Raw genomic sequence first — 14,720 nt, forward strand, 5'->3', positions numbered from 1 at the left:
GATGTTTTGTTGTTTTTACAACTGCATTTCCCCTTCTTCTTTTTTTAAACCAAATTCAACTACTGGGAAGAGTTAAAGAAAAAAGATTTTCAAATGTGATCTGTGGACAAACAACTCAGTGGTGTAATGTTCATATTGGTGTGAACAGTGTTCAGCCAAAAGTGTTAAACACTGGAGGAAGAAATCACCTGACTGACCAGAGCTGTAAAGAAAACTGTCAGAAGTTGACATTTTGCATTTTCATGACAGACGTTTGACTGAACAGTCGGCTTCCGACGGAGGCCAGTGACTCTGCAGCGCGGCAGCGGAGACGCCGGGACGGTGAAGCGGACAAGTTCACATCCCGCAGTCGAGAAGCCGTCCAGAAAAACCATGATCAATGAAAGCTGCTGTCCCCTGTGACTGCAGGGGACGAGGCTGAGAGCTTCAGAACACAGGGGGAGGCCTGATGGTGGGTCTCTCTCTGGACCACAGGGTCTCTGGAGGACCTCAGCCTCATGGTGGGTCTGGACCACAGGGTCTCTGGAGGACCTCAGCCTCATGGTTGGTCTGGACCACAGGGTCTCTGGAGGACCTCAGCCTCATGGTGGGTCTGGACCAGGTCACGGCTGTCAGGACAGACGTTTTGGTCGGAGTCGTCCGTCTGAACCGCGACGAGGAGGAGAGACTGGATCATTGATTCAATGAGACATTCAGTCTCACACTAAGACGGACTGGAGGGGACATCTACACACTTCTTTATCATTCTGTCCATCACTCTAATAGATAGATAGATAGATAGATAGATAGATAGATAGATAGATAGATAGATAGATAGATAGATAGATAGATAGATAGATAGATAGATAGATAGATAGATAGATAGATAGATAGATAGATAGATAGATAGATAGATAGATAGATAGATAGATAGATAGATAGATAGATAGATAGATAGATAGATAGATAGATAGATAGATAGATAGATAGATAGATAGATAGATAGATAGATAGATAGATAGATAGATAGATAGATAGATAGATAGATAGATAGATAGTGAAAAAACAAACTGGATTTCCAGTGAGTGCTGAAAGAGATTAGCACGCTGTTTGTTTTCCCTGATATTTAGTTTATCCTTGTTCATTGGTTTGTGTTTCCATTAGATTTATATACTTTACATATGATGTGATGAACAACAATGGTGATATACAGATTGGCTTTTCAAATATAAGAGTAAACATGAACCCTTTCCAATGTGAAAATACAACTTTTGATGAAGTTGTTCTGAATGAAATGGAGACAGTCTTGTAAACATGTTCAGCCGTTCCACCTGTTGAAATGTCTGGTAAACATCAGCGTTTTGTGTAAGTGACTCCGATCTTAACTTCTAACTCTCTATAAACACGTCGACTTTCTCCTTCTAAATTGTTTACAGAAACAAATCTGCCCGCGAGGCAGTGTTGAGGTGAGGTGGCGAGCGAGAACACGACCACTCTTGATGGATGGAGGCTTGACGCCGGGGAAAGCCTCCTCGGCACACTGGAAACATCCAGTTTCAAGGTTTTTCTACGTAAAAAAGAGGAGAAAGAAAGTGTTTGCGTCGGCCTCCTGATTCTGGCCCGTTGGGCCCCCCCCCCCCCACCACCCGCCGGCAGTGAAACCGGATAAGAGGACAGCCTGACAACTTGACTCACCAGTCACATTTATAGCACCCAGCACCCTCAGGAGAAAAAAAGAGAAAAGAAAACACCTAGCGACACATGCAGCCGTCCCCACACCGTAGAGCGTCTGGTCATCAACTTCCCTGATGCAACTCAGCAGCTGAGTCTCTAAACCTGCAGCCCCTCACTGGTTGGGCCAGTCGTACTGAGGAGGGAAACCGGGACTGAAAGTAGGACGCTGCCGTTTGGCCCCTTTCCTTTCCAACCACCAGCACAGGTCTGCGACTGCAGGAGAGAAGACACGGGTCTTGGGTGCGGAGGGAAACACAGGGGGGGTTTTCTGAGGAGCTTCAGCAGCCGGCGAGGAAACAAACTCCAGGACACGGGAAAGACCGTCTGCGTTTGTCTGAACTCCACCAGAGGACGGTTACTCAGTGAGCAGAAACATGCACAAGCGCACCAAGATCAAGATCACCATCTCCGTGCTGCTGGTGGGGATGGCCTGCATGTTCACGGCCGTGGTGTCGGACCACTGGGCCGTCCTGAGCCCGCGGGTGGAGAAGCTCAACCAGACCTGCGAGGCGGCCCACTTCGGCCTGTGGAGGCTGTGCAAGAAGCAGATCTACATCAGCTCAGAGAGCTACAAGGAGGGCCACGGCTGCGGACCCATGAGCCTGCCGGGAGGTAAGAGGCGAAACGTCAGCAAATCTGACTTCGAGCTGGAAGATTGTCTGGCGTTTTCTCCTCCTGTGTGGCCGACTGACGCTGAAACCAGAGTTCTCACTGTGCTGCAGCAAAATCATGTGTCTGAGAGGTGCAGCTCACTAGGATGAAAACACCAGGAATAGAGGTCCTGATGTGGGCTCGGCAGTCATAGGACTTCCCGGTGCAACACAAGAACAACGTGGCGTCTTTTAGCTGGATTCTAAAAAGTCGTTTCACACCGGAAACTTAAAATGGATTGGTTTTTTGTTTCGTTTGTGCTTCAAGTGACCAATTTCCATTTTATGAAGAGCTCCATAAAGAAGCTGTGCAAATAAGGTTTCGTTGATTAAAGCATCGATATCAGAAACTTACTGGAAGAAAATGAATGTTGTATATTGTGTATAAATATAGTTGGAGGCAAGAGAGCAACGAGCACTTTAAACCAGACAACAGCAAGGCGTTAAGCTGCCATCTGTCCTTTGGTGCCATACGAGAACATCCATACTGATCAACCCATAGTCTAAAATGCTCCGTGCGCCATAGAGACGGACTCAAACCACAGTGGATCCACTGATCAAACAACTCCAACCCAAGCTTGAGAGCCACAGTCTCAAAAGATTGTAATCAAACACCACGGCTCGGTCCCTCCTTTCTCACGATCGATTTATTAATAAAAGCAGCTGCCACGCCGTAAAGCATGCTGGCCCCACACCCCAGTGTAAAAACACATGCCTCCATAACACATGATGCAAATAGTCTGGAACCGAACTCAAACCTTGAAAACCATTTTGCCAGGCGGAGTTTCCAAACAGCTGAATAAAGAATAAACCGAGTTGTAAAATGTGAGTGATTTTGTAAAAACAATGGATCGTAAGAAAAAAGCAGTATCAACTCAGCGGTATTTTGGTTTTAATGGACATTCGACCATATAAAGAAACGTTTCCAGGAGAAGAAGAGGCGAGCTGAGCTCATTTCATTTCTATTGAGCTTCTCATCAAACAAACATAAAGACCAAACTCGTCCTGCAACGATTCTGTAAAGCTCCTTGCCTGTCGATTGTTATGGTGATAGAATGTGTTTACACTGCAGAATTAATTATTCTGCTTCTGAGGTGCACCACAGTTATTTGGTCTCATGAGTTCTGCTGTCTGAACGACGGCTCTCCTTTCTTTGAACGTCTCAAAATAAACTTTATAGGCTGTTTGACTGACAGATAGAGAGATAGATAGATAGATAGATAGATAGATAGATAGATAGATAGATAGATAGATAGATAGATGATAGATAGATAGATAGATAGATAGATAGATAGATAGACGATAGACGATAGACGATAGACGATAGATAGATAGACGATAGACGATAGACGATAGACGATAGACGATAGACGATAGACGATAGACGATAGACGATAGATAGATAGATAGATAGATAGATAGATAGATAGATAGATAGATAGATAGATGATAGATGATAGATGATAGATGATAGATAGATAGATAGACGATAGATGATAGATGATAGATGATAGATGATAGATAGATAGATAGACGATAGACGATAGACGATAGACGATAGATAGATAGATAGATAGATAGATAGACGATAGACGATAGACGATAGATAGATAGATAGACGATAGACGATAGACGATAGACGATAGACGATAGACGATAGACGATAGATAGATAGATAGATAGATAGATAGATAGATAGATAGATAGATAGATAGATAGATAGATAGATAGATAGATAGATAGATGATAGATAGATAGATAGATAGATAGATAGATAGATAGATAGATAGATAGATAGATAGATAGATAGATAGATAGATAGATAGATAGATAGATAGATAGATAGATAGATAGATAGATAGATAGATAGATAGATAGATAGATAGATAGATAGATAGATAGATAGATGATAGATGATAGATAGATAGATAGATAGATAGATAGATAGATAGATAGATAGATAGATAGATAGATAGATAGATAGATAGATAGATAGATAGATAGATAGATAGATAGATAGATAGATAGATAGATAGATAGATGATAGATAGATAGATAGATAGATAGATAGATAGATAGATAGATAGATAGATAGATAGATAGATAGATAGATAGATAGATAGATAGATAGATAGATAGATAGATGATAGATGATAGATGATAGATGATAGATAGATAGATAGATAGATAGATAGATAGATAGATAGATAGATGATAGATAGATAGATGATAGATGATAGATGATAGATGATAGATGATAGATAGATAGATGATAGATAGATAGATAGATAGATAGATGATAGATAGATGATAGATAGATAGATAGATAGATAGATGATAGATAGATAGATAGATAGATAGATAGATAGATAGATAGATAGATAGATAGATAGATAGATAGATAGATAGATAGATAGATAGATAGATAGATAGATAGATAGATAGATAGAGAGTTCGTACTGCTCACACAGGGAAACTCCCATAATGAGTGACTGATGGTGGCTGTTAGGCTTTTGGGAATCCCAGACTCTGTCTGCTGTGCAGAGATGAACAGATGAACAGATGAACAGATGAACAGATGAACAGATGAACAGATGAACAGATGAACAGATGAACAGATGAACAGATGAAATGCCTGACGGAGGTTCGTGGCTGCAGCCATGTGCTGATGACTGTAAATAAGCTTGACCCACCCAGAAGTACAGGGAATTCTTCACATGACTGACGAGTGCCAAATGCTTCTTCTAATGAAGGCTTGAGCTGCAACTTTTCAAAATATATACGTACAGTAGATAGTCAAAGCCTATCTAACTATCTAATATATTATTTTTGGGCAAATAGTGATTCTTGTTCCGTCGTCACAGTCTGTCGATGAAGACTCCCTTCAGTCAGTCTTTATTTGAGGAGGAGGTGAATGTGTTGGGCTACCCATCAATCTCTGGGGGCTTCCCCAGGTCTAATATCTGTATTAGGATAGGAACATTATTGTTTATGGGAGCCTCGTGTGCTGGAAGAGGCGTCGCCGCCTGATTCAAAGCAGGACTTTAAACAGTCCGTCAGATTCTGCTTGCTGGGATCCTCGGCTGGCTTGTTGTTTAGATCAGCTGCTGATAAAGTGCAGATGAAAACATCTAGTGTGTGTAATTTAGATTTAAATTCTGTTCAACGGTAGAATTACTCAATGAGCTTTGGCTGCTGCGACTTTGAACTGAGCGTCAAAACCAGATCTTCTGTTAAGTTCTTGATCGATGAACCTTCTTCGTTCAGGTCAGCCGAGTAACGTTTGTTCTTCTTGGACCTCTGACGCTGTTTCAGATCCAAACTGACCAGATAGAGAAAATGTGATTTCTATTAACCAATATTGTGCAAACCGCTCAGCAAGCAGCTGCCACAGTGATAAATATAGGCCACGTAAATACTCAGCTGTGCGGGGCGGGAGCCGCCAGGGTCAGGTGTTCACGCCCCCCCCCCCCCACCCCCCCCCACCCCGGCGGTCCTCTGAGTGACGGCGCCGCCTGACGGAGTCCGGCATGGCTGAGGCAGGACTGTTCCCACCAGATCCCCCTGCAGGCTACACGCTCGCTCAAATTACTCTACAGTCTCTGGAGATGGGATTCATTTTCCAAAAAGGAAGTGGAATCACTGGTATTTTACCTTTATAGGCTCCCATAGAGCCGACCCTGCCAGCAAGGGACATTGTATATGGTGACATGGTGCAAGCGATGCATTCAACGCCTGCGTTGATCCCAGGGGGGTTTGGGGTTCAGAGCAGGAGCAGAGTTTTCTTTATCTTAAGTATGCAGGAATTCTTTACGTGGGTTAATTTTACCACTCGTCTCCACCTGTCACGACTCGTCCAAACTACAGTCAACAAAACGAAAACATGATCTCATGTCTGGACCGAACTTAGACCACGTTAATCGACAGGCCACACGAAAGCGTGACAACACAGTGTGGAGGCAGAAACGCTGCGAATGCCGCAGACTCACCTGATCTCCAGACGACAGACCGGCTCAGTGGAGTCAGAGCAGCCTGGCAGCCACAACAAGGAGTGTCTGTGTGTGTGTGTGTGTGTGTGTGTGTGAGTGTGAGAGTGAGTGTGTGTGTGTGTGTGTGAGTGATAATCTGAGCGTGCCGCTCCAGGACATGAATACTAATTCACTGATGGACCCTGGTTTGTTCTGCACTTCTTCCTTTTCACGTGTTTAAACGTCACATAGAGCAACACACGTCTCAAAAAGGCGACGTGGGCGTGGCCATAGGAGCATTTAGCATTAGCAGATAGCTTGTTGGAAAACATGGCAGCAGTGCGACAAGAACAAAGAGCATTTCAGGGTTTAGTGCTGTAAAGTTCAAAGCAGACGTTCACAGAGGAGTCAAGAAAAAAAGCCACTAAACATTGTGGAAAATGTGAAAATCAATGTGGGTAAAATTCAATCATCTTCAATTGATATGAGCAAACGAATCAGAGAAACGAGTGAAACCTGCAGCAGTGATGACAATGAGGACAGGATTCTGTCCTGGAGGACAAACGATGGTGTGACAGGAAGTGATGGAAGGACTCTGGTTCTCCTCCATTCAGGTTCGGCTCCTCATCATTTCTGTCTTGGATCTGACTTTAGATTTGACTTATTGGATGCGGCTCGGCTCTGCTGGTAAAGTCTCTCAATCGGAAGGTTGCAGGTTTGATTCCCATCTCCGCCCACAGCGCAGCTCGATGACGAAGCAGTCGAAGTAGAAAAACATCAGAACTGGTTCTACGTACGAACGAGGCCTGGGTCTGGAGGGGAACATCTGAATTAAAGCTTCAAATCGGAATCATCTTGCGTTTCCCTGCAGTGTGAACGAGGCCGAAATACTATTATTTCCTTAGAGATGTCAATATTCAACATATTTTCCAGGTTTTGCCACATTAATTCAATTTATTCACAAACGGATCAGATATAAAGGCTGCAGATGGAGAGCTTGTACAATCTGCTGAATTATGATAGGAGACATTGTACATGCTAATTAAAAGAGGCCCAAGGATGGAGCCTTGTGGAACTCCACAAGTGATTTTCATATGCTCCGTCTCAAAATGACCAATTTCAATGGAGGTTTTACGCTTGAGCTCTACGATCCAGTGACATGAGCTCACGTGATTATTCCTCTGATTTATGTTGTCTCGGTCTGATTTAAGATAAAAGGAGGTGCGGGTGTTTTGCAGAAGGTGTCCTCCAATGTCACTTATTGCTTCTCAACAACATATTTTTCTTTGCACGTTCAGAAATTCTGGATTCAACCACATTTCCCGACAGTTTCGAGGTGAATTCAGTTTCAGTTAGAATTCAAAATTTGAAGCAGTTTGTTCGGTCTGGTGAGGAAGAAGCATTTGAGACCCACTCCACACGGTCAGCTGGTGAAACTAATGAATCGGGGGGGGGGGGGGGGGGGGGCACATCCAACGCAGGGGGCCAAGATTCCTGAACCCCCTCAGCAAGTCACACCATGAAGCTGCAGTCTAATTCTATTCCTGCTTTTGGGTTTGATAGCAGTGATTTCTCATTGGACCTTCATGTTGCAGCGCCACCAGCCGTTCTCCGTCGCCCTGCAGAAGACGGAGGTCTGGTCGCTTCAAAAGAAATCTCGGTTTTCTATTTCCTATTCAGAGTGAATGTGAGCGTCCTTCATACCAGGAACATTCGCAGTTGTGGGGAAAATAAAAACAAGTAAATGCTTCTTCCACGGCTCCTTTTGAGCGCAAGCTTCGACTCAGACGTAGAAGTTGTTGACGAGCCTCCGGCACGAACGCCGTGGAATACAGTGGCGCCTGTTGCCTGGTTACCGCCTCTTGTTTTCCCCTTCGCTTCATTGATGACCTGTCCTCATTCATAAAATCGTGCTTTTGAAAAGCTCAAACAATGTGACGCGCAGCGTTCAAACCTCTGTTTCAAGGGTTTCTACGGCGCCAGACGATCTCAAAGGTCATGTGATCGTACACGCGTATACGTTTTAAAGACATGTTCAATAAATGCTGTACAATATTCCAAGATATAATCTTGTAAATAATCGTGACTTCAATATTGCCCCAAAAATAACCGTGGTGATGATTTTTTTCCATAACGCAGCAGCCTGTTCTCACGGTTTCCACTGGACTCCTGGACTTCTGGCCTGATTCTGATTCCAGGCAGCAGCACATGTTCGTCTTCCTCCGACGAGACGGAGGGAAGACGACGTGGAGGAGCAGAAGTGTCGTCGCCTTTCAGCACTTTGTGTCGCGGCTTTTTAGTGCCTCCAATGTTGTTTTTCTTTCTCGAACTCGTGTTACACCAGTGCTCAGATGTTCAGAGCGGCCATGTGTTCATTCCCCAGTGGAAACGCGTGGCATGACAAACGTCCGAGTTAATCAACGTACGACAGGAGCCTGGCCTCTTTCTACACGGAGTGGCTTTTGGCTTTTTCATGCGTGGCACAGCGTCAAAGAGTAAATCCCACATCAAAGCACTTTGTGATCACGTAACGCAGCTTGACTTGATGTTTGAAGATGCCCGAGGTTTAACACCTGGAACTGAGTTGCCGTTTCCCTTCGACGGTCAAACAGAGAAAGCCACAGCTTGACCAGGAGGTTTGACCGACACAGACTCTACCTGGGTCTGTTTACACAAAAAGACATTTGACCTGAATGCTGGGAAGTTAATAAAATGTACATTAGAACAGTTCAGTGGACATTTAAGTCATGAAGGGACTTTGTGTACGAGCCGTGAATGAAGACATCGGCCTCAGTGGATGTTTCTCTGAAGAAGTGGAACATTTGACAGCAACTCGTCGGCTTCAGAAGCTGCAGGGACGTTAATATTAAACGCTCACCAGCACGAGTCCACATGAATATTAATGCTGCTCTGTGTTTGATGGGCGATGTAAATACATCGCTGTGTGTCAGTGTGATCTTTGATGCTGAAAAGTTTTCTGAAGCGTGTTTTTCTCCTCCTGCAGATGAAAACTGTACGTACTTCAGGCACTTCACTCCCGGGCTGGACGCAGAAATCTTTGAGTACAGAACACAGAGAGGTTGGTTTGTGTTCGTCGTCTGCATTTGATCTGGTGGCTGATTCGTCACTACAATAAATCACGTGTTTGTTTATTATGTAAAGACTTTCTTTTTCAGGTGCGGAGAGAAACATCAAAGTATTAATTAATAGATTCATCCGTTTGTCAGACGGGATTCTTTACTCGGCTCTGACGACTGTTTGAAATCCACAATATTCAGTTTATGGGAAAATCATTGATCTCAGATCACTGCGGGACGTTTCCTCGTCCTCTGGAGTCACGTGACACTTTAACGAGTCAACAGGCCAAATGTCAAACACCTGAATACAGCCAGCTCCACATGCCGCCGCCTCACAGGGGTCAAAGGTCATGAAGCACATGTCAAGGAGACTAAGCAGATATTTTAAAATGTTTCTTAGGCCCCGTCCCCACCAGGAACCTGAAAACAGGTTTTTGTTAACACGGGTCCCAGAGTGGGGAAATTCTAAAACCCCGGCTCGTGGATCATCTGTGGAAAAAAGATAACATAACTCTGATGCTAGCAGCAGGAGGAGCAGGGCCATAGACCTATAGAACTAGAAGCTACTGACTAGCAGGAGGAGCAGGGCCATAGACCTATAGAACTAGAAGCTACTGACGCTAGCAGCAGGAGGATCAGGGCCATAGACCTATAGAACTAGAAGCTACTGACGCTAGCAGCAGGAGGAGCGGGGCCATAGACCTATAGAACTAGAAGCTACTGATGCTAGCAGCAGGAGGATCAGGGCCATAGACCTATAGAACTAGAAGCTACTGACGCTAGCAGAAGGAGGAGCGGGGCCGTAGACCTATAGAACTAGAAGCTACTGACGCTAGCAGCAGGAGGAGCAGGGCCATAGACCTATAGAACTAGAAGCTACTGATGCTAGCAGCAGGAGGATCAGGGCCATAGACCTATAGAACTAGAAGCTACTGACGCTAGCAGAAGGAGGAGCGGGGCCATAGACCTATAGAACTAGAAGCTACTGACACTAGCAGCAGGAGGAGCAGGGCCATAGACCTATAGAACTAGAAGCTACTGACGCTAGCAGAAGGAGGAGCGGGGCCATAGACCTATAGAACTAGAAGCTACTGACACTAGCAGCAGGAGCAGCAGGGCCATAGACCTATAGAACTAGAAGCTACTGATGCTAGCAGCAGGAGGAGCAGGGCCATAGACCTATAGAACTAGAAGCTACTGACACTAGCAGCAGGAGGAGCAGGGCCATAGACCTATAGGACTAGAAGCTACTGACACTAGCAGGAGGAACAGGGCCATAGACCTATAGAACTAGAAGCTACTGACGCTAGCGGCAGGAGGAGCAGGGCCATAGACCTATAGAACTAGAAGCTACTGACGCTAGCAGCAGGGCAATAGACCTATAGAACTAGAATTATATACAGGTTTATGAGCAGCAGTCGTCTACTTCTACATTTCTATGTGTTCTGTGTTCTTCTGTGTTCTTGGTGTGTTCGGTGAGTCCCAGCGCCCCCAGAGGCCTGACATGTGTCCTGCATGTCCTGCAGCCTGGTGTTGAGTGGAGTTCATGGTGACGTGTGGACGGAGGTTTTAATGGAGACGGCCGGGGAGAACAAACGCCCCCCCCCCCCCCATATATATATATATATATATGAAGCTTCATCTCCTGCTGGCCGGGGAACGAGCTCAACGATATATATATATATATATAAACTAGTTCCACAAACCTGTGATATCTCAGTGTTGATCCAGCGTTGATCTCATATATATACATATATATATATCGTTGATCTGGTTCCCCGGCCAGCAGGAGATGGAGCCCCCCCCCCAGGAGCAGAGCCCCTCACTGGGCAGGGAAACGGGCAGATCGAAGGCGTCACATCCCACCCGCTCCTCCAGGATGCTGCTGAAGACACACACATCAGCATTTATTACACATTCCAACATAATAACTGAATTTCTGGTTAAAACGTTGAACAAAAGACGTATTTGATGATTCCCCTCCACTTCGTCTCAGACGTTTGAGTGGTTGATCCTGAAGAAGCGGTGAGACTGAGGAGTGTGTTCCTTTGCTCCCCAGAGTACAACATCTCCGCTGCAGCCATCTCCATCTTCAGCATCGCCTTCATGATCCTGGGATCTCTGTGTCTGGCCGGGTCCTGCACCGGCAAAGGGAAAGGCCGGGACTACCTCCTCAAACCTGCCGGCATGTTCTTTGCATTTGCAGGTGGGTTCCGTTCCTTTAGTCGTTTTCAGGAAATTCAACATTTGCAGGGTTTTTTTTTTGTGTGACGTCACAACGCGGCTGATTCTACTTGTGGATCAGTGGAAGTGTGGCGGCGGAGGAAAGCGTCGATTCCACGTCCTGCAGCTGTTGTTGTGCCACTTGTGGAGGTTTTGCGTGAATTCTGATAAGAAACGCTGCGCCTCTTCCTCGGTCCGCAGGCCTCTGCTCCTTCATCTCGCTGGAGGTGATGCGTCAGTCGGTCAAACGCATGATCGAGAGCGAGGACACCATCTGGATCGAGTATTACTACGGCTGGTCCTTCGCCTGCGCCTGCGCCGGCTTCGTCATCCTCTTCCTCTGCGGCTTCGCGCTCCTCATCCTCTCCATGCCCCAGATGCCCAGGAACCCGTGGGAGACGTGCATGGACGCCGAGCCGGAGGCGGTGGAGTGACACCAGGGCGGACTCTGGGTTTCTCCCGGAGAACAGGAGTTTGGATCACTTTGTGTAACAGGAGCAGGTGAATGAGTGAGGAGAGGGAGGAAAAAAAAAACCGGTGCTGATATTTTTGGATCCTTGCCATGACGGGAAATGTGGTTTCCCTCAAACAGTAACGTGTGACGATCAGCTTTTTATACCAGATTAACATTAGACGTGTCCCGTTTGTCCAACCTGAAAATAAAAACTAAATAAAACGTTGAGGTTGTTCGTAATACGAACTGAGCGTTCGCCTCAAGCCAGCCTGCTGAGAAGTCACGTGACCGCCGTCTGCCGCCATGTTTCCAGAATAAAACACCTTCAGCAACGGCTCGACGTCAAAGTAGCTAGTTTTTATTAACTGCATAATGTATATCTTGTACATAGTGTGTTCTTATGCGTGTGTTCTTATATATCTAGATTTTTTTTTAATGGCATCACTCAGAAAACAGTCATTTATACCATCTAGTAGGAACTTCATCAGGAATGTGTGTGTGTGTGTGTGTGTGTGTGTGTGTGTGTGTGTGTGTGTGTGTGTGTGTGAATGCTAAACAGGCTGCAGCAGCGATCCTGTTGGAAAAGGTTCAGTTTCAGCAGGTGCTCCTTCAGATCCTCTTACAAACTGAAGCTGCAGATAAAAAAACAAGACGATCTCTGTTCACGTTCGCGTCTCGTCTTCGGTCATTTGCAGGCAGGAAGAGAGACAGAAACTGGCAAAGATCTCAAATCTGACTGAAAATCAACGCCTCCTGCAGATTTAGCCCCGAGTGCACGAGGAGGCTGAGGAGTGAGAATTCAGACGGTCCTTATGGCCGCCACACAAAACACTTGTGGGATTAAGGAGACGTGGATAGGAAAGGAGATAAGAGGCCACTTCAATGTAGATTCGTGTTCCGCAGCTCAGGAGAAGTTTAAAAGAAGCAGAAACAAGGAACAAACATCCAGTCCAGTTTGTGAAACATGCAAATTACAGCCTGAGAAGAAATCCAGACAGACACTCGGCTTTCCATTAATGTGCTTTGAACTTTACGTGAACAAGTGAAGAGGAAGATGTTGGTTTAACTGAACGACGACTTCACGCGTTTTTCATCAAATGTGGCATGCAGACGTTTGCAGAAGATGCATGTTGGAAATATGTACGCTTGATCGTTGTAAAGGAAATTAAATCCTGATTTGTTAAAGTGTGAGTTTTGTTTCAAATAAAGAGAATCACTGCTGACGTACACAGAGGGTTGTTCATCCAGCTGTAGTGCAGGAGAGGAAAGGAGGCGGCACCCAGGGGAGTTTCAATAAAAACACTTTAATAGAGAAACAAATTTAAAAAAAAAAAAAAAAAAAAAAAGAGAGAGAGAAGAAAATAAACCTTTTAAAACACAGTCTAAATCCTTTATTATAACCACCACCAAGTGAAATGAGGAAAACAGATCTAATCATTACTTTGAACCCACGAGGGAGAACCAGAGGGGGAACCACTGCAGTGAGGGAGAACCAGTGGGGGAACCACTGCAGTGAGGGAGAACCAGTGGGGGAACCACTGCAGTGAGGGAGAACCAGTGGGGGAACCACTGCAGTGAGGGAGAACCAGTGGGGGAACCACTGCAGTGAGGGAGAACCAGTGGGGGAACCACTGCAGTGAGGGAGAACCAGTGGGGGAACCACTGCAGTGAGGGGGAACCACTGCAGTGAGGGAGAACCAGTGGGGGAACCACTGCAGTGAGGGAGAACCGAGGAGAGAACCACTGCAGTGAGGGAGAACCAGTGGGGGAACCACTGCAGTGAGGGAGAACCAGTGGGGGAACCACTGCAGTGAGGGAGAACCAGTGGAGGAACCACTGCAGTGAGGGAGAACCACTGCAGTGAGGGAGAACCAGTGGGGGAACCACTGCAGTGAGGGAGAACCAGAGGAGGAACCACTGCAGTGAGGGAGAACCACTGCAGTGAGGGAGAACCAGTGGGGGAACCACTGCAGTGAGGGAGAACCACTGCAGTGAGGGAGAACCAGAGGAGGAACCACTGCAGTGAGGGAGAACCAGTGGGGGAACCATTGCAGTGAGGGAGAACCGAGGAGAGAACACACAACAGGAGAAGATGGCTGAACACAGCGCTCTCTGCTGGCCGGGCAGGAGGTTGCTCCCCGTGTCTCTGACACACACACACACACACACACACACACACACACACACACACACACACACACACACACACACACACACACACACACACACACACACACACACACACACACACACACACACACACACACACACACACACACACACACACACACACACACACACACACACACACACACACACACAAACAAAGGCAGAGGGTTCAAAAATAAGTCCGAATGTTTGCGAGACAGAAATAAAAAGAGCGGCGCTCCGACACGGGAGAGAAAAGACTTTTATCGAATTGAGGCGGAAAAAAAAAAACAAAAACTGAACAAAGTCCCTTTAAAATGTCTTTGGCTCAATCTCTTCTACTTCAGGAACAAATAAAGGAGAAGCCGGAGAAGCGAGTTAGCACTAGGACGAGAGACGAGCTGTGGCGGATCAACAGTGAAGGACGCGAGGGAGCAACCTCAACTTCCGCCAACGAACCGCAGAAAGAAAAGAAACAGAAAAACTT

At 45.8% G+C, this 14,720-nt stretch overlaps 1 protein-coding gene across 1 annotated transcript; it reads left to right on the forward strand.

Moving 5' to 3' along the window:
• The first annotated feature begins 1,729 nt into the window (after window positions 1–1,729).
• LOC308128617 (voltage-dependent calcium channel gamma-1 subunit-like) lies at window positions 1,730–13,314 on the forward strand. Its single transcript, XM_080494246.1, has 4 exons — window positions 1,730–2,325; window positions 9,336–9,410; window positions 11,468–11,614; window positions 11,833–13,314. The coding sequence occupies exons 1-4, from the start codon at window positions 2,088–2,090 to the stop codon at window positions 12,063–12,065; spliced, it is 693 nt and encodes a 230-aa protein (XP_080350372.1). The 5' UTR covers window positions 1,730–2,087; the 3' UTR covers window positions 12,066–13,314.
• The last annotated feature ends 1,406 nt before the right edge of the window (window positions 13,315–14,720 follow it).

The sequence above is a fragment of the Blennius ocellaris genome, assembly GCF_963422515.1.
Source record: "Blennius ocellaris genome assembly, chromosome: 3".
In the NCBI taxonomy this organism is placed as follows: Eukaryota; Metazoa; Chordata; class Actinopteri; order Blenniiformes; family Blenniidae; genus Blennius; species Blennius ocellaris.

Coding starts and splice junctions, on each gene's coding strand:
- LOC308128617 (XM_080494246.1), top strand. CDS start 2,088: ATGCACAAGCGCACCAAGATCAAGATCACCATCTCCGTGCTGCTGGTG. Junction 2,326..9,335: donor ACCCATGAGCCTGCCGGGAG/GTAAGAGGCGAA, acceptor CTCCTCCTGCAG/ATGAAAACTGTACGTACTTC. Junction 9,411..11,467: donor TGAGTACAGAACACAGAGAG/GTTGGTTTGTGT, acceptor TTTGCTCCCCAG/AGTACAACATCTCCGCTGCA.